The sequence below is a fragment of the Haliotis cracherodii genome, unplaced genomic scaffold (assembly GCF_022045235.1).
Source record: "Haliotis cracherodii isolate W230 unplaced genomic scaffold, xgHalCrac1.p SCAF_2, whole genome shotgun sequence".
Lineage (NCBI taxonomy): Eukaryota > Metazoa > Mollusca > Gastropoda > Lepetellida > Haliotidae > Haliotis > Haliotis cracherodii.
The window spans coordinates 40,433,526-40,458,779 of NW_027266275.1; the positions used below are offsets into that span (position 1 = coordinate 40,433,526).

General features: G+C 40.6%; 2 protein-coding genes across 2 annotated transcripts; one reads left to right on the plus strand and one right to left on the minus strand.

Moving 5' to 3' along the window:
* Positions 1-1,145: 1,145 nt before the first annotated feature.
* LOC139468087 (p53 and DNA damage-regulated protein 1-like) lies at positions 1,146-12,713 on the minus strand. The gene is made up of 4 exons (XM_071249805.1): positions 12,648-12,713; positions 8,510-8,929; positions 7,693-7,793; positions 1,146-2,672 (listed from the first exon to the last, which is right to left on the minus strand). The coding sequence occupies exons 2-4, from the start codon at positions 8,641-8,643 to the stop codon at positions 2,515-2,517; spliced, it is 393 nt and encodes a 130-aa protein (XP_071105906.1). The 5' UTR covers positions 8,644-8,929; positions 12,648-12,713; the 3' UTR covers positions 1,146-2,514.
* A 28-nt stretch (positions 12,714-12,741) lies between these two features.
* Positions 12,742-23,815, plus strand: LOC139469117 (zinc finger CCHC domain-containing protein 7-like). The gene is made up of 9 exons (XM_071251250.1): positions 12,742-12,809; positions 13,694-14,522; positions 16,476-16,681; positions 17,322-17,495; positions 17,790-17,825; positions 18,773-18,871; positions 21,791-21,890; positions 22,547-22,912; positions 23,648-23,815. Exons 2-9 carry the CDS (start codon positions 13,703-13,705, stop codon positions 23,728-23,730), a joined length of 1,884 nt encoding a protein of 627 aa, XP_071107351.1. The 5' UTR covers positions 12,742-12,809; positions 13,694-13,702; the 3' UTR covers positions 23,731-23,815.
* The last annotated feature ends 1,439 nt before the right edge of the window (positions 23,816-25,254 follow it).

The window sequence follows — 25,254 nt, forward strand, 5'->3', positions numbered from 1 at the left end:
CATGTTGACATATATAAGGATTGATTGTAAGGTCCTGATATAGTGACATGTGTAGGTAATGTGTGCACACAAAGACCTGGCACATGTAAAACTATACATGTCTAGTCAGTGGCTTACAAATGCCTGGATGTCGGGTCTCCTTACCCAGTCAACACTTACAAAGAACCGAGGATCTTTCTGTAGCCGACAACAAAACACACATTGTTTTCAGGACATCTTGTTAAACAGGACCTGATCAATGTTCTTTTTTCTGTTATACCATAAAATATTTATTGAGTTTATCAAGTTTGTTGATACTTATTTTGTATTACTTACCTGTACCTTGTACATTGATATGTTGTTTGAATGATTTCAGAAGTGATACCGTTAATCTGATGATCTGAGTGTGCCACCAAATATCTTATTGTCTTTCCAGTTAGTCAAGCCCTGTTTTCTATAGCTAAAGTAAACTTTCAAGATGTAAAGCTGTATTTCATCTTTCTATAGGGATCTAGGCAAGACATTGTCCGGTCAAGATGAGATTGTTTACAACCTGCTGCCATATAGCTGGAATATTGCTGTGTGTGGTGTAAACAACGAACAAACAAACTTGATGAGAAAAAGGTTTAGAATTTTACACTTGAGAGACTCCTTGGAAAATTAAATTAAATCAAAAATGTCTATTGAGGACTTGGCACCTGTGTTCTTCTTGCATGGTCCGCGAGTTTGAAAGCCAGGAGTGCCCCAGTCTAGGACAGAGTTCAGGGCCTTTGGTGTACCAGACACCAATGATGATGCGTTCACATCACATAATTGTTGTGATTATATTTCTAGGTGTGTCAGCACCTTACCCAGGCACTGGTTTCAAAATATAATTGTCTTAGACCTGCATCAGTTGCGGCTTTCTGGTGTATCAAGCTGACACACTGTGGCATAACTGAAATACTGTTCAAAGAGGCACTAAACGAAACTCACTCACTGATATCCAGCTGACAAATGGAATATAACAAGAACCAACTGCTTGTGCAGAAATTGTCTCATGACATTAAGAGGTACATAATGATTAACTGTTTTTATCAATGTTATTCAAAATGATTTTCCCGAGCATCTGCTGGTACCAAACTGTGACACTTGAATAAATCTCACCTGAAAAAATATTTCTACTTCTTTATTGTGTACAACTTACATCAACACATAGTGAGTCTGCATCCTCTGAAACTGGAAGTGTCTTGTTATGTCATTTCAACACAGCACAGATGACTACACTTCAGTTATGATGATGATGATGACTGTTGCATGCATCCATGACAACTGGCACTATGCAGAATCCAAAGGATGAAAAGGTTCCCACAATACCATGCACTGGTATGGACTGCAAGGCTCATGGCTCATGCTTCCAGTCAGGGGTGGTCGGGTAACCCAGTGGTTAAAGCGTTCACTCGTCCTGCCGAAGACCCAGGTTCGATTCTTAACAAGGGCACAATGTGTGAAGCCCATTTCTGGTGTCCCCCGCCGTGATATTGCTGGAATATTGCTAAAAGCGTCGTAAAACCATACTCACTCACTCATGCTTCCAGTCACTGGTTTGTTGGGTCCTGACTCAAACACGTACAGGCCACTGTGTCATGCCGTGTGTGTAGTTAAACAACTCACTCCCCACAACACCTGAAATGTCTGGATTAATAGCAGTATGCAGAGGCAGTTCAACCAAACCAAACTTACACTTATCTGCCCATAACACATGCAACATTTAACAAATGTTGGTATGAGGAGACGGGTCATTCATATACAGTATTCAGAGCCACTTGGATAGCTGGCCATCAGAGAATACCATCAGAGAATACCACTATGTATGATGTGACCTGCCTGGTTTCTTGTTTTCGTACCCAGATATTTATCAATCCTTGCATCACGGGAAGGGTTCAGGCACAATTAGCAGGACAACTTTCCTGGTGTTTTCCGGGGTATTATGACAGTGTTCCATGATATTGTATCAATAAAACTCACAACACAGTGAACACGGAAAACAGCCGATGGTTGAGTTTTAGATATTTGCCCGTCACCAAAAAAGATCCATTTTTCTATGACCCTTTCAGAAGTTGATAACAATTTTCTAGTTGCCATTACTATTCCAGGCCTGGGAAACTCCATTAAAATATCCATGGCTTTTCCAGGATTTCATGACCTGCACAACCCTTGCACTGGTTTATCTGGTCCAGACTTGATCACCAACAGTCGTGTGATATTCCTGATTGTGCTTAACACTCATGCCAATAATTTTGAGACGTATACTTGTTGAACAATGGGTAGTCTCACAACAAAGACTTGCTATTTGTCAGATAAAAGCATGTTGCTTCACACCCTGAGGTGACAAGTGTACCCCTTTCTGTCATGAAGCCATAAATGATTCTCCTCTTTTGATCTAGAGGAACCAGTAATGTGTCTATTGTTGCCAGCAACCAAACATACTGTTTATTCAATCCCTTCTCAGATCATACAAGGGGTTTCCCAGTACCACAAACAGCAAAGTTTTTTTCATAACATCTTTTCCACAGCTCTGAGTTCTTCTTTGCTGAGAGGGTTGAGGCCAAAGCCTTTCATATCCTCCTTATTTTCCAAGTTCCGCAGATTGTTGACTTTAGGTTTTAATTTATTCCTGATATCAGTCAGTTCTTCATCAAGTTGATTATAATCTGAAAGAGTTGAGCAAAATGGTTCAGGTCTTGCTCCTAGGGACACCCTACATAAAGTCGTTGCTTCAAGGGACACCCTACATAATAAAGTTACTGCTACAAGGGACACCCCACATAATAAAGTTACTGCTACAAGGGACACCCTACATAATAAAGTTACTGCTACAAGGGACACCCCACATAATAAAGTTACTGCTTCAAGGGACACCCCACATAATAAAGTTACTGCTACAAGGGACACCCCACATAATAAAGTTACTGCTTCAAGGGACACCCTACATAATAAAGTTACTGCTACAAGGGACACCCTACATAATAAAGTTACTGCTCAGAGGGACACCCTACATAATAAAGTTACTGCTACAAGGGACACCCTACATAATAAAGTTACTGCTACAAGGGACACCCTACATAATAAAGTTACTGCTACAAGGGACAACCCACATAATAAAGTTACTGCTACAAGGGACACCCTATATAATAAAGTTACTGCTACAAGGGACACCCCACATAATAAAGTTACTGCTACAAGGGACACCCCACATAATAAAGTTACTGCTACAAGGGACACCCCACATAATAAAGTTACTGCTTCAAGGGACACCCTACATAATAAAGTTACTGCTACAAGGGACACCCCACATAATAAAGTTACTGCTACAAGGGACACCCTATATAATAAAGTTACTGCTACAAGGGACACCCCACATAATAAAGTTACTGCTACAAGGGACACCCTAAATAATAAAGTTACTGCTACAAGGGACACCCTACATAATAAAGTTACTGCTACAAGGGACACCCCACATAATAAAGTTACTGCTACAAGGGACACCCGAAATAATAAAGTTACTGCTACAAGGGACACCCCACATAATAAAGTTACTGCTACAAGGGACACCCTACATAATAAAGTTCTTCTACAAGGGACACCCTACATAATAAAGTTACTGCTACAAGGGACACCCTACATAATAAAGTTACTGCTCCGAGGGACACCCTACATAATAAAGTTCTTCTACAAGGGACACCCTACATAATAAAGTTACTACTACAAGGGACACCCCAAATAATAAAGTTACTGCTTCAAGGGACACCCTACATAATAAAGTTACTGCTACAAGGGACACCCTACATAATAAAGTTACTACTACAAGGGACACCCTACATAATAAAGTTACTGCTACAAGGGACACCCCACATAATAAAGTTACTGCTACAAGGGACACCCCACATAATAAAGTTACTGCTACAAGGGACACCCCACATAATAAAGTTACTGCTACAAGGGACACCCTACATAATAAAGTTCTTCTACAAGGGACACCCTACATAATAAAGTTACTACTACAAGGGACACCCTACATAATAAAGTTACTGCTACAAGGGACACCCAACATAATAAAGTTACTGCTACAAGGGACACCCCACATAATAAAGTTACTGCTACAAGGGACACCCTACATAATAAAGTTACTGTTACAAGGGACACCCCACATAATAAAGTTACTGCTACAAGGGACACCCCACATAATAAAGTTACTGCTACAAGGGACACCCCACATAATAAAGTTACTGCTACAAGGGACACCCCACATAATAAAGTAACTGCTACAAGGGACACCCCATATAATAAAGTTACTGCTACAAGGGACACCCCACATAATAAAGTTACTGCTACAAGGGACACCCTACATAATAAAGTTACTGCTCCAAGGGACACCCTACATAATAAAGTTCTTCTACAAGGGACACCCTACATAATAAAGTTACTACTACAAGGGACACCCCAAATAATAAAGTTACTGCTTCAAGGGACACCCTACATAATAAAGTTACTGCTACAAGGGACACCCTACATAATAAAGTTACTGCTACAAGGGACACCCTACATAATAAAGTTACTGCTACAAGGGACACCCCACATAATAAAGTTACTGCTACAAGGGACACCCCACATAATAAAGTTACTGCTACAAGGGACACCCTACATAATAAAGTTACTGCTCCAAGGGACACCCTACATAATAAAGTTCTTCTACAAGGGACACCCTACATAATAAAGTTACTACTACAAGGGACACCCCAAATAATAAAGTTACTGCTACAAGGGACACCCAACATAATAAAGTTACTGCTACAAGGGACACCCAACATAATTAAGTTACTGCTACAAGGGACACCCCACATAATAAAGTTACTGCTACAAGGGACACCCTACATAATAAAGTTACTGCTACAAGGGACACCCTACATAATAAAGTTACTGCTACAAGGGACACCCCACATAATAAAGTTACTGCTACAAGGGACACCCCACATAATAAAGTTACTGCTACAAGGGACACCCCACATAATAAAGTAACTGCTACAAGGGACACCCCATATAATAAAGTTACTGCTACAAGGGAAACCCCACATAATAAAGTTACTGCTACAAGGGACACCCTACATAATAAAGTTACTGCTACAAGGGACACCCCACATAATAAAGTTACTGCTACAAGGGACACCCTAAATAATAAAGTTACTGCTACAAGGGACACCCTACATAATAAAGTTACTGCTACAAGGGACACCCCACATAATAAAGTTACTGCTACAAGGGACACCCCACATAATAAAGTTACTGCTCAGAGGGACACCCTACATAATAAAGTTACTGCTACAAGGGACACCCTACATAATAAAGTTACTGCTACAAGGGACACCCTACATAATAAAGTTACTGCTACAAGGGACACCCCACATAATAAAGTTACTGCTACAAGGGACACCCCACATAATAAAGTTACAGCTACAAGGGTTACCCCACATAATAAAGTTACTGCTACAAGGGACACCCTACATAATAAAGTTACTGCTCCAAGGGACACCCTACATAATAAAGTTCTTCTACAAGGGACACCCCACATAATAAAGTTACTGCTACAAGGGACACCCCACATAATAAAGTTACTGCTACAAGGGACACCCCACATAATAAAGTAACTGCTACAAGGGACACCCCATATAATAAAGTTACTGCTACAAGGGACACCCTACATAATAAAGTTACTGCTACAAGGGACACCCTACATAATAAAGTAACTGCTACAAGGGACACCCCATATAATAAAGTTACTGCTACAAGGGACACCCCACATAATAAAGTTACTGCTACAAGGGACACCCTACATAATAAAGTTACTGCTCCAAGGGACACCCTACATAATAAAGTTCTACTACAAGGGACACCCCAAATAATAAAGTTACTGCTACAAGGGACACCCCAAATAATAAAGTTACTGCTACAAGGGACACCCAACATAATAAAGTTACTGCTACAAGGGACACCCCACATAATAAAGTTACTGCTACAAGGGACACCCTACATAATAAAGTTACTGCTACAAGGGACACCCTACATAATAAAGTTACTGCTACAAGGGACACCCCACATAATAAAGTTACTGCTACAAGGGACACCCCACATAATAAAGTTACTGCTACAAGGGACACCCCACATAATAAAGTAACTGCTACAAGGGACACCCCATATAATAAAGTTACTGCTACAAGGGAAACCCCATATAATAAAGTTACTGCTACAAGGGACACCCTACATAATAAAGTTACTGCTACAAGGGACACCCCACATAATAAAGTTACTGCTCCAAGGGACACCCTAAATAATAAAGTTACTGCTACAAGGGACACCCTACATAATAAAGTTACTGCTACAAGGGACACCCCACATAATAAAGTTACTGCTACAAGGGACACCCCACATAATAAAGTTACTGCTCAGAGGGACACCCTACATAATAAAGTTACTGCTACAAGGGACACCCTACATAATAAAGTTACTGCTACAAGGGACACCCTACATAATAAAGTTACTGCTACAAGGGACACCCCACATAATAAAGTTACTGCTACAAGGGACACCCCACATAATAAAGTTACAGCTACAAGGGTTACCCCACATAATAAAGTTACTGCTACAAGGGACACCCTACATAATAAAGTTACTGCTCCAAGGGACACCCTACATAATAAAGTTCTTCTACAAGGGACACCCTACATAATAAAGTTACTACTACAAGGGACACCCTACATAATAAAGTTACTGCTACAAGGGACACCCTACATAATAAAGTTACTGCTACAAGGGACACCCTGCATAATAAAGTTAGTGCTGCAAGGGACACCCTACATAATAAAGTTACTGCTACAAGGGACACCCCACATAATAAAGTTACTGCTACAAGGGACACCCCACATAATAAAGTTACTGCTACAAGGGACACCCTACATAATAAAGTTACTGCTACAAGGGACACCCCACATAATAAAGTTACTGCTACAAGGGACACCCTACATAATAAAGTTACTGCTACAAGGGACACCCCACATAATAAAGTTACTGCTACAAGGGACACCCTACATAATAAAGTTACTGCTACAAGGGACACCCCAAATAATAAAGTTACTGCTACAAGGGACACCCCAAATAATAAAGTTACTGCTCAGAGGGACACCCTTCATAATAAAGTTACTGCTCCAAGGTGAGGTGAGGTGAAATGGGGTTTAACGTCGGGTCCAAGATTATTGCACTTATATAGCGACGTGCATGCACATGTGTGTTTGGCTGCTTGTACTAGACCGGACTGATGCCGATTTATAGTGCTAGCACACTGAGAAACCATACTGCAGTTTAACATGAATACCCCACTCAGACACAGTATACTGACTCCGAGCCGACCAGTCCTTGTTTTAGCCCCTTAATGCTGAGCGCCAGACAGGGTAACAATAAGTACCATCTTTTAACGTCTTTGGGTATGAAAATTGAATTGTTGAAGTTCCATCATCCGAGATCAGTGAGAAAGGTCCAAAAGGCCCTTGTCAATATGCTCATATTATAAATCTATAATTTAAGGGGTCCTTAGTACATGTAGTATGCAACACAACACAACACACAAACTATCAGCATGCTCTGGCTCCTCCTATTTCTAACACTGAAGTTCCATATCCAAACCTTTCTCGAGAAGATTAACAGCTTTCTTGTTTGGCAGTTTGATGAACATATTTCCGAAGCACACCCAGGATTTATCACTCTCCTTGTTCTTCTGTAGGGCTCTGAAAGGGAACAAAATATAGCTGTAGAACTACATGTTTAAACCTGTACGTGCATTGACTTGTATCATTCAGTTACTAACTTCCCCCACAAGTTGGGTGTGAGTCTCTCAAATACTACTTAATCTGCTAGCTCTGTCAGCTCAAACTCTTTATCATCATTACCAGATTACTAATTACACAGAGACAAGTCTCAGTTTTGCACGACCCAACAAGTCCAGATAGTGCTATTGTTTCTTTGATGCAATTTGGGGAAGCCTTGTGTTCTCAGGCCTGTTAAGGGCATTTTTGATGGTCAGTTGTTTTCCAGACACATTGGATTCGGCAATCAGTGGATTTCCAGAGCCGTTCCCCAAGGTATGTGTGAGCTATACGTGGGACATTTGTGTCACTTTAATGTGGCAGGTAAGCCCAAACTGAAGCAGGTCATCGAAGTTCACCACTTGGGGAAATACAAGAGGACAAATTTGATGCTGACAAACCAAGGCCAAGGGACTGGTCAAGTATTATAGGAGGGGGGCATGAAATGACCAGTACCCAAGCATCATAAACAGGCCCAATCTTGGTTTTAGGCTCACAATCACCAGATTCAGGCAAAACTAAGGGATGCTATTCAGTGAGCCACAGTACTTTAGATGACTGTTCCTAGGAGGTTAGAAAAAAAGTATGATTCTTATGATAAACAACCTGCAAGGTATTGAAAGAAATGAATTTGGAACCTGATGGCCTCTCGTGTCTTGTTCCTCTTTTTATCCAGATCAATTATTTGTCTCCGATCTGCCAATATGTCCTCAGCAGCTTCTTCTACTAACGCCACCTGGCTCAACAGATCCGAGGTGTCCGGCACTGACATGATGTCTCCAGACAATCACCACGATGTAGCCACCACGCTGGTCGTCCAGACAACACAGGTACTGTCAACCTCCAGACAATCACCACGACGTAGCCACCACGCTGGTCGTCCTGACAACACAGGTACTGTCAACCTCCAGACAATCACCACAGCGTAGCCACCACGCTGGTCGTCCAGACAACACAGGTACTGTCAACCTCCAGACAATCACCACGACGTAGCCACCACGCTGGTCGTCCTGACAACACAGGTACTGTCAACCTCCAGACAATCACCACACAGGGAGCTGAAATCAAATTTACAAATAGATGATCTCCATTATCTTAACAAAGAGGTGCCTGAGAACCAAGACTATTTTTTAGCACTGTGTACTCAATGCACCTTTCTCATGTTGCATATTTCCTTAGTTATCAAATGAAGGCATCACATACTTCTCGCAGGATTAAATAAACTGTTGTTTCTCATGACCATCCCACATGTCCCAAATTTTTAAGCTTCTCTCAGATATCAGTACAAAAACATCTGTAAGGATATCTCTGCTGTAGGTCAAGTCACTGACACATGTAACCAGTCTTTGTGAGAATCCTTCGGACTGAATCACGCAACCTTTGGATTGTTCCCATGTGTGTGCAAATTCACCTAGTCGTGCCTAAAAGGCTATTGAAATGAATGGAAAGGTACAAGTGATGACAGACACCTATGAAAGTTATGGGAAGCCAAGGTGTCGTGTGACATCTGTCTAGACACTTGCAAGTGAACTGAAAATGTTCCCAGATGCTCATGAGTACACATGAATGTCAGGGTACTTAAAAATTTGTTGGGTGGTTTTCTGACAAAAATGTGTGGGAGGGAATACTGTAAGGATATCGCAAGATGATAGCAAGGAACAAGGAAGGTATACGCATGGCTACTGTGACAAGCTTTTGGATCATATCTGAGCAGCCGCAGAGTGAAAGTGGCTTGGGTGAAAGTTCAACGGCAGTTTTCTCTAGCCAGTATATGTGACACCAAACCACTTCATCCTGCTCTCTTGATGATCTTGTGTGAAAATCAAAATCAACTGAAAATTTGTTAACAATAACATGAACTAGAATGAGGTTTAACGCACAAAAACAGACTCCCATCTTTTTTATACTTTTGTTTAAGTTACTATAAATGTACTAAGTCCAAATTGTTTCCATTGAAACAAAATAATTGTTTCAAATATTTAACATAAGGAACCAGTTAAGCCGAAGAGCAATGCATATGGCAAGTTTTGTTGAAAAACATGGAGCAGTTTTCAAAATATTGCTCAGAATAGGATGGGAACACTGCCAACGGACCGAGCCATTATGTCATCCCTCCTTCTCCCTCCTCCCCACCCCTTCCCTAAAGGGAGGGGAGACATAACAAGAATACCTTGATGGGTGAATTTATTTACATTATGCGACGCTTCATCTCCCATGCCGTAAAATGCAGGAGACACCCTCAGACCATCCTACCATCCTTGTCATTACAAAAAAATGAAACGATGTCCTAGTGTTCCTCACTAAATATATACCTAATAAAATGCACTCCTGTGCATAACAAACTCACTGAATCAAGGACATAATATCTGTATATTACTTCCCAGGTATAACCTTATTAGACCCACAAATTCAACTGAAACTGAAAAACAAAAGTATTTTGAAAATAGAAGTGTTTTCATACACTGTAACTTACTATAAACGAGGTGGCCAATCCCCACTCCCCTGAATCCTATCTAATATTTCACGCATCATCTAATATTTCACTCTGAGTATCATTTTCTCACCCCTGAATCCAGAAAACTACTTCACACAAATCTTAAACAACAAGTCAGAATTCACCTGTGAAGATCTGGGTTAGAACAGGTCTTCAGCAACCCCTGGTTGTTGTAAGAGGCAACTAACAGCATCAGGCTCACTGACTTGGTTGATGTATGTCATAGAATCAATTGTGTAGATTGATGCTCATAATGTCAATCACTGGACTGTCTGGTCCAGACTTGATTATTTACAGGCCGCTGTCATATTGTGGGTGCAGCGTTAAACAACAATAAAACAAACATGTCTTAATTCACTCTGCAAAGGCAGCACCAAAAAAATATGGAACACAGTCCTGGTCATAAAAGGGTTTAATTTGAAGTTAAATTACTGATAAAAATATCAAAAAACGTTTTTATATATTGAGGATGTGTTATGTACATCATATTTTTTAACTGTTGAATCTGCATGTTTTTTTGTTTTATTCCTGCAAATACCCTCTAAATAGACCCAGTACAGACTGAGTGACTCTCACGTACCAAAAGTGGGTTGGCAGCCTCAAAAAGTGCCTGCCATTAATCAAATATTGAAAACTCTCACCATCACTGGGTTTATTCAATAAATATTGCATGTATGTAGGGATGATACATCACAGACCCGATGACCTCAGTAATCCTGCATGTGTAGGTGAGGTGAAATGGGGTTTAACTTAGGTGTGTGTGTGTGTCTGTCTGGGTGTGTATCTGGGTGTGTGTCTGCTTGTACTGGTCCAGACAGATGCCGATTTTATAGTGCTAGCCAAATGAGATACCAGACCGCAGTTTAACATGAATTCCCCACTCAGGCTTAGTATCTTGACTCCAAGCCAACCAATCCTTGTTTTAGCCCCTTATTGTCAAGCACCAGGCAGGGCAACAACAAATACCATCTTTTAACATCCATTGGTATGACACAGCTAGGAATTAAACCCGGACCTTCAGCTCTCCGGGCAACCGCTTTACCACTGGACCACAGAGGCGGTTCCTGCATGTACAGAATACACAAGCTGCAGAAGTTTCTAAATTGTGGTTTGTTGGTACTCCTGACCCATTAAGCAGATCGACTTTACGATTAAGTGTTGAGCGTCTGAGTTTGGAAACATCCTTTTTGAGGGACCCAACTTGATCTTTAAGTTGTTCTATTTTGTTCACAAGATCAGTTCATGACATACATGAATGGGGTTGTTTCCACTGAATACAGTTTTCTGGGGTACTGTTTGGTAAAACATCCTGACAATGTGCCCTTTTCCTCGCAGTTCCTCTGTACACGTTGCATGGCGGACACACATCCCCATTTAGTGTGACGAAACTACACCTGGGACTGCGGATAGTTGTTGAATGCTTTTTGTAACCAAAACATACTCCATAATAGTGTTCCCTGTAGGCACAGGATGTTGACTTTGAACTCGTCACAACTGGTTTTAGGTCCGCAAATGTCTCCTCCCAGTTGCCAACACACACAGGATAATTGTCCAACTTGTTGGTGATCTTTCTTAGATCGTCAACTCTATGAATTGTGTTTGGCACACCAAGACAGAAACATTGCCATACGGGATTAGTTTCTGATGCACACATATGCATGCAGTCTACTTTTATGAAAATCGACTATCGAGTGCCCACTCCTGAACATCCTGCTATATATATATTCCCAATGTTTTGCCAATGTCTCTTGGCAACAAACTTTAAATACCATAAGCAAAACTGAAATACAAAATTTGCCTAAAGATAATGGCCCAGTGGCTAAAAATATTACACAGCTGTTTTGACAGTTTAGGCCGTTCTCAGGTTTGAAATGTAAGAAACATCATCATAACACAGCATCAACAGTATGCCCAGCCACTGGACCATGTAACTAATAATAATCACACAACTCGTAGACGAGGCCTCCTCTGGGAGTTTTTTTTGTTATTACTATTCGTTTAGTTACATGGTCCTATGTTCAAGAAAAACGTTTTGAATTTTAGCGGCCCTTTAAAACCATGTAAATTGTAATCGCGGGGGGGGGGGGGGGGGGGGGGGGGGTATTGTTTTGCCCGTTAGATCTATGTACGTCTTTGGCTTAGATGAGCGAAAACCGATGACACCAAGGTGTACACGTCCTATGATAGAGGCAACCGATTCAAAATTCTAAGATAGACATTTATGTGCAAACCTTACATCGCAAAAAAATAATAGTCATATTGAAGAGACAGTGTTACAATACCATATTTCTATACCAGCAGTTTAGCCCACCTCGTAATTTTCATGGGAACCTGCACCGGAAGGTAACGTTTTAGTTGTGAGTGCTCTCCCTTCGATATTTCAACAACACGTGAAAAGATTGACGACTAGCACAGGACCCATCGGTACAAGGTTTCTGCGATTAGTAAGCAAGCAATCAGAGGCGTAGAACAAATCATACTACTGTTCTCTTTTTAAGAATAGCGAAATAATGATCGTAAGCGAAATACGACCAGAAGTAGCGGAATATGGACATATGTGACAAGCTGAGGCTATGAGTTTATGGACAATCCAATGTTAGAATGTAATTTCTAAAACGAAAACGGATCGATGACGATGGAATCGTTCTGGGCACATACGTACACAAACATAAAGCCTATTTAATCATACAGCCTAAACCTATTTATTAGTTTTGTATTATGTTCTCCTTGTATTAATGTCACAAATTCATGATTCTTTACTTCTGACAGTAGATCTGATAATGCTTCTTGTTGTTTTCCAAGCCTACACTCTGGATCTATATAATTAAGCCACAGACTAATTCAGACACATGTTTCCTGCAACGTATAAAACTAGATTTAAAAATAAATCAAATAGACAAACCTCACAGGTTTCAGTTAGTATTGTTCCAGCAGACTATTAAATATTGTGGCCTTGTCTAACCCTGATGCCAGAGAAAAGTTCAGATGAGTGTTCTTCTTCTTAAGTGTACTTAATGTAAAACACTAATTATATAAATATTGATGGGCTATTGATAATATACTGTTACTCATACCTCTATGTCATGTATCATGGTGTCATGTATCATGGTGTCATATGGATCATGGTGTCACATGGATCATGGTGTCATGGATCATGGTGTCATATGGATCATGATGTCATATTGATCATGGATCATGGTATCATGGATCATGGTGTCAAGGATCATGGTGTCATGTATCATAGTGTCATGTATCATAGTGTCATGGATCATAATGATATCAATATTTGAGGTAATATTCAATCACCATTTTATTTGATTTTATTTAGAATACAAAGATGCAGTGTCAAGCCTTTGAACTTCAGGATGAACAGGATGAGGCAGATGAAGAGGATCTAGATGAATTTGAAATTGAATGTATGCTGTACAGTCAGTTGCATTATGAACAAGCCACCGACTCACACATCATTGAAGATGATAATATCCAGTTTTTGATGGATGTAGAAGATGTCACTTCGAATGGGTTAGATGTAAATATTGAAACAGTTCATAAGAATGACAAGCCAACAAAAACTGCTTCCTCCACACCTGTGTCTAACCCCCTTGGTTTGCCTACAAGTGCTATTCAACACATGATCTACAGAAACAAGGATGAGGGGTCAAGCTGTACCAGTTTAGTTGATAAAAGTAAATCAAGGAAAAGAAAATTGAAAACTGTCTCCCCAAATCATGCCTCAGAGGACACTGTAAGCATTTCAGCTTGTAACCATGGGAAGTCAGCTAAAAGGGAGAAAACAGAACGGAATAGTGATGCCATTGAGAAGACTATTGTAATCAGTAGTGACAGTTCAAGTGGTCATCATGGTAGCAGGACTAGAGCATTTGGAAAATCTTCTCGAGATGCAATTACTGTAGATTCTGACAGTAGTATCGATGACATGCAGACAAGGCCGTATTATGGAGAAACAGTTGTCATTGAAACGGATAGTGTTCTTGAACCAAATTCAAGTGTTATCAGTCTGAGTTCGTCCGAGAGTGACAGCTGGGATGACATGGCTTCCAGTGACACCAACTCCAGCACTGATGTACCACACATACAGGTCAACTTCAGACAAGATGGCCTCCCTCAGAGGTTGAAGGATGGAAATAAGTTACAAGGTCAGTGAGTGGGTGGGTGTATGTTTTACGCCACAGTCAGTGGCATTACACCTATATTATGGCAGTCTGTCAATGACTGAGTCAATGACTGACTGTTATGACATGGGAACTACACTGTTATGACATGGGGAACTATACTGTGTAGTCCCCCATGTCATAACAGTGTAGTTCCCCATGTTATAGCAGTGTAGTTCCCCATGTCATAACAGTGTAGTTCCCCATGTCATAACAGTGTAGTTCCCCATGTCATGATAGTGTAGTTCCCCATGTCATAACAGTGTAGTTCCCCATGTCATAACTGTCAGAGCAGTTCCCCATGTCATAACAGTGTAGTTCCCCATGTCATAACAGTGTAGTTCCCCATGTCATAACAGTGTAGTTCCCCATGTCATAACAGTGTAGTTCCCCATGTCATAACAGTGTAGTTCCTCATGTCATAACAGCATAGATCCCAATGTCATAACAGCGTAGTTCCCCATGTCATAACAGTGTAGTTCCCCATGTCATAACTGTCAGAGCAGTTCCCCATGTCATAACAGTGTAGTTCCCCATGTCATAACAGTGTAGTTCCCCATGTCATAACAGTGTAGTTCCCCATGTCATAACAGTGTAGTTCCCCATGTCATAACAGTGTAGTTCCCCATGTCATAACAGTGTAGTTCCCCATGTCATAACAGTGTAGTTCCCCATGTCATAACAGTGTAGTTCCCCATGTCATAACAGTGTAGTTCCCCATGTCATAACAGTGTAGTTCCTCATGTCATAACAGCATAGATCCCAATGTCATAACAGCGTAGTTCCCCATGTCATAACAGTGTAGTTCCCCATGTCATAACAGTGTAGTTCCCCATGTCATAACAGTGTAGTTCCCCATGTCATAACAGTGTAGTTCCCCATGTCATAACAGTGTAGTTCCCCATGTCATAACAGCGTAGTTCCCCAACTCTGTTATGACATCTGGAACTAATAGTGTAGTTCCCCATGTCATAACAGTGTAGTTCCCCATGTCATAACAGTGTAGTTCCTCATGTCATAACAGCATAGTTCCCCATGTCATAACAGCGTAGTTCCCCGTGTCGTAACAGTGTAGTTCCCCATGTCATAACAGTGTAGTTCCCCATGTCATAACAGTGTAGTTCCCCATGTCATAACAGTGTAGTTCCCCATGTCATAACAGTGTAGTTCCCCATGTCATGATAGTGTAGTTCCCCATGTCATAACAGTGCAGTTCCCCATGTCATAACAGTGTAGTTCCCCATGTCATAACAGTGTAGTTCCTCATGTCATAACAGTGTAGTTCCTCATGTCATAACAGTGTAGTTCCCCATGTCATAACAGTGTAGTTCCCCATGTCATAACAGTGTAGTTCCCCATGTCATAACAGCGTAGTTCCCCAACTCTGTTATGACATCTGGAACTAATAGTGTAGTTCCCCATGTCATAACAGTGTAGTTCCCCATGTCATAACAGTGTAGTTCCCCATGTCATAACAGTGTAGTTCCCCAACTCTGTTATGACATCTGGAACTAATAGTGTAGTTCCTCATGTCATAACAGTGTAGTTCCCCATGTCATAACAGTGTAGTTCCCCTTGTCAAACAGCGTAGTTCCCCATGTCATAACAGTGTAGTTCCTCATGTCATAACTGTCAGAGCAGTTCCTCATGTCATAACAGTGTAGTTCCCCATGTCATAACAGTGTAGTTCCTCATGTCATAACTGTCAGAGCAGTTCCTCATGTCATAACAGTGTAGTTCCCCATGTCATAACAGTGTAGTTCCCCATGTCATAACAGCGTAGTTCCCCATGTCATAACAGTGTAGTTCCCTAAATCTGTTATGACATCGGGAACTACTCTGTTATGACATCGGGAACTATTCTGACTGTAATTAACAAGATTTAATAAAGATTTGATACAAGATGCATGGATTTGATGAATGCTATTGTTATTTCAGGAGACAGACAACATGATCCAGACAACTGGAAAATCAACCAGCAAGATCGCCTGGGTCATATTGTTGGCATCTCAGGAGGTCGAGGTTCATCACGTGGAAGATTCGGTGGTACAGGGCTTGGGGGAAGATACTACCGGCCATCGTCGGTCAGATGTGTGAACTGTAATGAAGTCGGCCATCTATCCAAAGACTGTCCAAGACCAAAGGTGGGATAATGTTTTTACGTGTCTAAAACAACAAGTGACAATGTCATATGTCAATTTCTCATGGCTTAAAAACTAATGGATGATGTTGTAGGCAGAATTTTTAAATGTTATTTGTTTGTGTTAATGTTATACAAGAAGTAAATCATACTTTTTATCTAATACTAACTAAATCTAATCCCCCTGGAATCATTTGAATGGAAGTTACCATTGTAACATCGATTATTGTAATATCGATTATCCAGCTGCAAACTTTGTCTGCACTGAAACTCAAAACATAGCTGAAAATTCTCACATGAAAGATCCCAGCTATGTTGTCTCCAATAATTTCTCACAGCCAACTTTCAACATGGCCACTATAGCTGCCATATTGAAAATGTTATGTTTGCCCCAATTCAACCATTTCCACATTTATCATTATGAAATTTTATGTACACCAAGAATGCAGTATGAGGAACATCAGAATATATTATTATCATGATCATGATTATATGTTTTTTGTTTGCTTTTTAATTTTGGAACCAGCTGCATCCTTTGACCTTCACATAGCCATGTTTATCTAGTGTTCTTCATTAAAAGACCATTTGCACCAATCCTTTTTACTCTCTTTCATAAAACCTCTAAAATTTCCACTTTATTTCAGAAATCCCAGATCTGTATATTTTGTGGTTACACAGGACACTTCTACCGCAACTGCCCTCAGTCCCTGTGTTACAACTGTAACCAGCCAGGTCACACCGCCCGGTTGTGTGAGGCTCCCAGACACAAGCTGCACTGGAAGTGTTTCCGCTGTGACATGTTAGGCCACTCTCACGAGGTATGACACTCAACTCCGACTAACACAACACATGCTATACATTATTGAAAGTTTTGGATCTTTCTCCACCTTAGTTAGGTAATGTATCACTTCATGGCAAGCATTAACATGATCAAGCTGATACTGTGTGACATTGCCCATGTATTTTGATCAGGGTGCATATATCATTCTTTCAGATGGCAAGCATGCAAGCATGCATGTATTCAATTGATTGTAGCTTGAATATAAATGCTCACTGCTGTATCCGTTATGATTGTCTGTTATTGGTACTGACGATGAACTTTATTGTTGTAGAATTGCCCTGACCACTGGAGGCAGTTTCACCTGACGGTAATTATGATCACAATAATCTAGCCACGTTATGTCATCAGTCAGGATGAAAACCCAAAAATAAATTCATGCACATGATTTGGAGGCATGGTTCTCGCAACAGTCCAAGATGCTGCAATTTGCTATACAGAGTTGCTCCCCTCAATTGTGCCAGGATCCAGTGGTTGTTCACAATCCATATTCTCCCTGATAATAATCTTAAGTTTGTCAGCATCATACCTCTAGGTATTGCTTTGGTTACTGTGTCTTTCTAATCCATTCATCATTATACGGCTATTCAATGTGTATCAGGGCTACAGATTGACTCATTGGAAAAGTGTGCCAATGTGCTCTGAAGGATTCTACATCTCCAACAGGTTACAAATCATAAACTGTTTTGAAAACCTATTTACTTATCTCTTCCATGGTCACTTACCTCCTGCACTCATGAAGATCCGGGGTAGAATAGGTCTTCAGCATCCCATGCTTGCTGTAAGAGGCGATTATGCTTGTTGTAAGAGGCAACAAACGGGATCGATGGTCGGGCTCGCTGACTTGGTTTATGAATGTCATCGTATCCCAATTGCATGGATCGATGCTCATGATGTCAATCACTGGGTTGTCTGGTCCAGACTCAATTATTTACCGTCCACCATCATATAACTGGAATATTGCTGAGTGCTGTGTTAAACAACAAACAAACCAAATATGTATCATTTATTTCATTAAACATGAACCTCGAAAAAGGAATCCAGATAGAAAACAAAAGCTGGTCTAAGCTTTGAAAACTAGAGTAACTTATAGTTTTTGTCCTTTTTTTTTCATGCTTGTGAATAAGAAGCATGAGTGGTGAAATTGTGAAAGTCACTCTCAAAATCATGGCAATAAAGATGAACATCTGATGTGGTGCTGTATCCAGGCTCCTGGCTTCAGAATAACCTGTCATTGTGGTCACTGTTGTATTGCAGACAACGGTGAAGCAGCCGTGTCCAGTGAGGGGTCAGTCTGACGACACCAACAAGAGAAGGTTCTGCTACAACTGCGGAAGCAAAAAACACTATGGCTTTGTAAGTTGTGTTACCTCTTCAACCCATTAGTCTTGACACCTGAATGTGGTGTATAGCCAAGGAAGTCATTCCATTACTGGTACCTACTGCTATCTGATCCTTGGATTGTTACCATTGTGAGTGAACGAGTCAGATTTTCTGCAATGTCGAGATGAAGGTCACCAGAAATGCGATTCACCTATTCCACACATGAGGGAAATCGAGTCACTATTGTAGGTGGCATAGTTTAACCAGACTCAAAGTGGGTAAACCATAAGTTTCCCCAGCTGTTCCAGTAGATACAAAGGTGTCTATACCAACTAAACTTACAGGCACACGTAACCATGGTAACAGTGATTATGTTCATATTTATCATATTTATATACTTATACCTCCACAACGGCATGCAATATTCCTCCCTGCTTTGATCATATAGTAGTGCAGAACACTGTTAAAACAACAATCACCGGAACACACCCTCCGACCACCTCGCTCCCAGCATGCTCCTGTACTACTACCTTTCCTTCATCGACTGTAGTGAATGGACATGTTTGCTTCCACTCCATATTTACAATTGGATTTCCTTTTCATTTCAGTTTGAATTGAATATCTCCCTTTGTATATTTATCTACAGGTCCCTAGTGGTTCCTTATATATAGAATACTAAACAAGCTCCCGTGTAATACCAATTTTATGAAACGTGTGCGAGTGAATAGTTGTGGTATTTGACGAGCGAAAGCGAGTCAGATGACACAACTATTCATGAGTTTCATAAAATTGGTTTTACACGGGAGCGAGTTAAGTATTTTATTTATTACTTGTCATTTATAATGTTTTTAGAATTATACTGTTGAGTATGAATAGCCTGACACCTACACGATCCACGGCACAGTCCAACTGAGTTTAACAAAATAATACTTCAAACACGTCAAAAGTTGAAACGTATGAATTTAATGCCATACAACGGTCCACCTTTAGAATTCACAAAATTATCGTGGGGCTAAGACTATCACAACTCACATACTTTAACTTAGACTAACAACTGTCGTTGCGCTACAGTACAATCGCCATCGCCTTGTGGAGCGAGCCTTGCACCTCAAAGTTTACAATAACGTCACAATACCCGATGACGTCATTTGTGGAATTTTGTTGCAAGATCCATTGGCGAAAACATTGCCATGTCAACATCAGCCTAGCAACAAGGTTGTTGGGGTCATCGAGTGTGCATAAGCTCCTCTCAGTGATCTATCAACTCCACACGCAATGTCGTTGAATAAGCCAAGGGATGTTGAGAGCTTTCAATATTTGTTCGTGAAACGTGTTCCGAGAGTGCATTAGCACTCGTTTTGGTATTACACAATGTGTAATAGAGCTGTATGTTTATTAAACGGGTGATCTCTTCACGGGCAATTTATAACAATAAATATCTGAAATAACGGATACTTTCCTTCTGCACACTTTTCTTTCCCCACCATTATTATCATAAGTCACGGCACATGAAAACTCTGTTTTGGTTTCCGTTTCTCATGTTTTTATACTTCCCTTGTTTTAACGCGAACTGCTGCATTTCGGTTAATGTTCGGGAATCAGAGTATTCCCCTTATTAATATACTTATCCTGACTCAACAAGTCATGACTGCCCGCTCATCCACCCCCTACAATGCTTGGATCCACTTGTCACCTTTCTATGAGCGATTGTGGGAAATAGTGATGAGTAGTACAGGAGCATGCTGGGAGCGAGGTGGTCGGAGAGTGTCGTCCGGTAATAATTGTTTTTACAGTGATGTACTCTGTTATAAGATCAAAGCAAGAAGGAATATTGCATACTGTTGTCCATGTTGTCAGGATAGGTATGTAAATAGGGGAACATTCTGATTCCCTCTGTTGTGATTTGTTGGATGCACATAGCACTGAACTCCCCCCTTTTTTATTTTCCCTGGCATATAACGCGGGTGTATGTAGTCGATGCCTCGTCCGTCTGTCAATCCATCTGTAATCATTCCATTTCCAGGGCACAACCGAGACATGGTGCCTTTCGCTATTTACAGATTTTTCCCATTTATATTTTTCTCAATTTCCATGAAAACAATTTGGACTTAACAACTTCTGTAATACTGTAAAGGCTATGTTTCAGTATAGATTTCATTCAGTCCTGCTTGACAAGGGTATAAGGATCTATGATGAAAGGGCTGAAGTGGTGCCTTTTGCTATTTGGGAATTTTTCAAAATTTAATCAAAACAAGTTAGACTTAGCTGAAACGGAGGTAGGAGCACAGCATTGTTCAGTATTTTTCATCCTAATTTGGTACATGATTGTATTAATCAAGGGCTGAAGTAGTGCCTTTTGTTATTTAGGAATTTTAAAAAAAAATCATTTTCCAAGACAACAAGTTTGATGTTGAGTCTGTTCATAGTGGTGTGTTTGTCCGGACCATATCTCTGAAACTAATAGGTATTCTTTCATGACAGTTTGCACGCACACAGACCAGGTTGTCAAATGGTGCCTTTTGCTACTGAGGGGTGTTAAGAATTTAGATTTTTTCCGTTTCCATGGCAAGCATTTTGACTTTGGCTGTGTTCATAGTGGTGTGTTTCTGAGGACCATATCTCTAAAACTAACAGGTACTCTTGCTTGAAACTGTGCACACACAAAGACCAGGTTGTCAACTTGTGCCTTTTGCTATTTAGGGATTTTTACAATCAGTATTTTTCTGTGTCCATTGCGACAAGTTTGCTTTCGACGTAGTAATACAAAGTTTTGAATCCCAATTTCATGGTTTTGTTTTGATAGCTCAATAACTACTCTTGTATACAGACAGACAGATTAGATGGAAATTCTTTAATCAAGTTGCACTTAAAGTAACAGTAGATGATCTGTTCTTTCGAATTTGTGCTGACCGGGGAATTTGTCATCTTCTGTAGACTTGTTTGTTTTTACAGGAATGCGGAGGGAGTAGGATTGATAGTCACTCAATGGCCACCTACCCTTTAGTTGCCCGGTATGACAAGAGGAAAGTCTTGAAGCCATTAATGTTCGGAGGTAGGTTTTATTGAACATAAAAAATCGGAAAGGTGTGACATGAGCAAGACCAAAGTTTTTTGCCAGGAGACAAGAAGAAGATAGAAATAGAATTTCTCACATCTTTTTAGGTTAATTTTCCCCAAAAAACACTTTTGAGACAAAATTTTGATAAAATATCATTAAATTATGATTATGGAAAGCTTATCACGAACAGAATTTCTATTTTAGCTGTTGACACTAGGGTTGACTTGTTTGTAAAACTCAAAAATGAAGGAGCATGTTCTAATATTGTGCGGATATATGAAAAAATTGGATGTATTTAAAATGTAAAATGTAAGTGTAATTAAGTAATTATTATGAGTGGAAGTCATCAAATGGCCATGTCTTGTTGTACGATGTCTGCCCTGTAGGGATTCCAGGTTAGAATATGTCCTCAGCATCTTATGCTGGTCGTATTACTCAACTTAATGGGTTGGATGATCAGACTCAGTGACTTGGTTGATGTCAGGTCCCCCTGTCCAGACAGAGATCGTTGCTCATATCAATCACTGAATTATCTGGACCAGAGTTGATTATTTGCTGGGTGCCATCATTCAGCTGTGATATTGCTGAGAGTGATATTAAACAACAGACAAATGTTATGTCCCTGCCTCATCATGTATTTGTTTCAACAGACCCAGATGATGTTCATTCCCCATCTGCAGCAGCAAAACAAACAAAACTGGAAAATAAACGACGAAAGAAACTTGAACAGAAAAAATCCAAATCCATGAATTCGTCTGAATATCACTGTGTGAACCTGAAGACGACTGAGTCAACCAAATTAAACAGTGTACATACATTCATATCAAGGAAGGTGTCTGCCCATGTACCTGTGGAGTGGAGAACTGCCAAGTCAGCAAAGAAAAACAAGAACAGTTTGAAAAGTAGGACATTGAGGAAGTCTGAAGGCAGCTATACCACCTTCTCCGACACTGGTAAACCTTTCAAGATGGGCAAGAAGAAGCGAAAGAAGGCTGACAACTGGAGAAATAAACAAAGTAAGTTGTAGCCTTGTCTTATTGGACATAAAATTTGAGACACAAGCTTGCATAATAATTTTTATACCCCTGACCTGAAAGAGCGGGGGTATATAGTTATACCAAGGAATTCCGTCCGTCCGTGACCCATTGTGTGTGACCTACATTAAAACTACTGCGTAGGTTTTTTTCTAACTTGGTGAACACTTTTTATGTCAATGGGAGAGGTGAAGTGCAAAGTGTGATTTCAATATTTGGATTTTCAGTAGAAATAAAGCTATTTTGCATTTTTTTACTTAGAATCTCTTTCCTTAAACATTTGTGCAACCTATTACTTAAAAACTACTGCCTGGATTCTTTTCAAATTTTGCAAACAGTTTCAATACAAATAGAAGGGGTGCAGCGCAAAGTTTGATTCTGATATGTTGATTTTCTGAGAAAATTCGAATATCTTTTGAACATAGAATGTTTGTTGTATTTCAACATTTGTGAGACATATCAGTGAGAACTACTTCATGGATAATCTAAGACCCTAAGACAAATAAATGAGAAACAACATTCCTGTATTTAGCCAAACTAGGGATGTAGTCCGTCAGTGTTTACATCTTTTCAAGAAAGCAGCGTCGTGAAAAACATATGAACATCAAACTGTGTCGTTCATACACTTATGAACTTAAGTTTAGTTTAACCAACCTCTCGTCCAATGGAAAAGCCGTATATCGTGTAAACTAATTTGTTCTTTATCTTCCTCCACAGCACCTGGGTCATCAAGCAGGATCACTCCAAACAGGAATGGGTTCAAACTGTCAAAATCCGTCAGAGCAAGGATGAGGAAGTGAAACAGATGAAAATCTAAATGATTCATTGTCCATGTCTTTCAACTTTATCATCTGATGAGTCAGTTGTTATGATGATGTACGCTAATTTAATTGTACAGTATGAAGATTCGTCATTGTTTGTCGTATATGTTAAGTCTTCAACAATCATCATCTTCCGTTTAATGTTTAACCTCCAAGCCCATCCTGCAGCATTCTGGTGCAGTCACTAGGAAACACCTCCTGTGGGATTAGAGGCAGAACGGGTTCCAAGTCATTCATGTTTGTCTTGGTGCTGACTTAAATTTGGTGTGGATCACCACATCTAAATGATGTGGATCATTATTTACAAGCCACCTGAATTGTGCTGAGTAATGTGTCTATCGGGGATATACCACAAAACACAACTCACAGTGTTGGGGATATACCACAAAACACCTGACTGTTGGGGATATACCATGAAACACACCTCACAGTGTCAGGGATATACCACAATACACACCTCACAGTGTCAGGGATATACCACAATACACACCTCACAGTGTCAGGGATATACCACGAAACACCTGACTGTCGGGGATATACCATGAAACACACCTCACAGTGTCGGGGGTATACCAGGAAACACACCTGCCAGTGTCGGGGATATACCATGAAAAACGCCTCACAGTGTCGGGGATATACCAGGAAACACACCTCACAGTGTCGGGGATATACCAGGAAACACACCTCAAAGTGTCGGGGGTATACCAGGAAACACACCTGCCAGTGTCGGGGATATACCAGGAAACACACCTCACAGTGTCGGGGATATACCACGAAACACACCCCACAGTGTCGGGGATATACCACAAAACACACCTCACAGTGTCGGGGATATACCACGAAACACACCTCACAGTGTCGGGGATATACCACAAAACACACCTCACGGTGTCAGGGATATACCACGAAACACACCTCACAGTGTCAGGGATATACCAGGAAACACACCTCATACTGTCGGGGATATACCACGAAACATACATCACAGTGTCAGGGATATACCAGGAAACACCTGACAGTCGGGGATATACCAGGAAACACCTGACTGTCGGGGATATAACAAGAAACACCTGACTGTCGGGGATATACCAAGAAACACACCTCACAGTGTTGGGAATATACCAGGAAACACCTGACTATCAGGGATATACCACGAAACACACCTCACAGTGTCAGGGATATACCAGGAAACACACCTCACAGTATTGGGGATATACCACGAAACACACCTCACAGTGTCGGGGATATACCAGGAAACACCTGACTGTGGGGGATATACCACAAAACACACCTCACAGTGTCGGGGGTATACCAGGAAACACCTGACTGTCGGGGATATACCACGAAACACACCTCACAGTGTCGGGGGTATACCACGAAACACACCTCACAGTGTCGGGGATATACCAGGAAACACCTGACTGTCGGGGATATACCACGAAACACACCTCACAGTGCCGGGGGTATACCAGGAAACACACCTGCCAGTGTCAGTGATATACC

Bases quoted from the DNA above. Each gene is read 5' to 3' on its own strand.
- LOC139468087 (XM_071249805.1), bottom strand. From the start codon at position 8,643: ATGTCAGTGCCGGACACCTCGGATCTGTTGAGCCAGGTGGCGTTAGTA. The intron at 7,794-8,509 runs GTTCCAAATTCA...GTTCCCTTTCAG, and splicing joins AAGACACGAGAGGCCATCAG to AGCCCTACAGAAGAACAAGG. The intron at 2,673-7,692 runs GTTTGGATATGG...CAACTCTTTCAG, and splicing joins TGTTAATCTTCTCGAGAAAG to ATTATAATCAACTTGATGAA.
- LOC139469117 (XM_071251250.1), top strand. From the start codon at position 13,703: ATGCAGTGTCAAGCCTTTGAACTTCAGGATGAACAGGATGAGGCAGAT. The intron at 14,523-16,475 runs GTCAGTGAGTGG...TTGTTATTTCAG, and splicing joins GGATGGAAATAAGTTACAAG to GAGACAGACAACATGATCCA. The intron at 18,872-21,790 runs GTAAGTTGTGTT...TTGTTTTTACAG, and splicing joins GCAAAAAACACTATGGCTTT to GAATGCGGAGGGAGTAGGAT.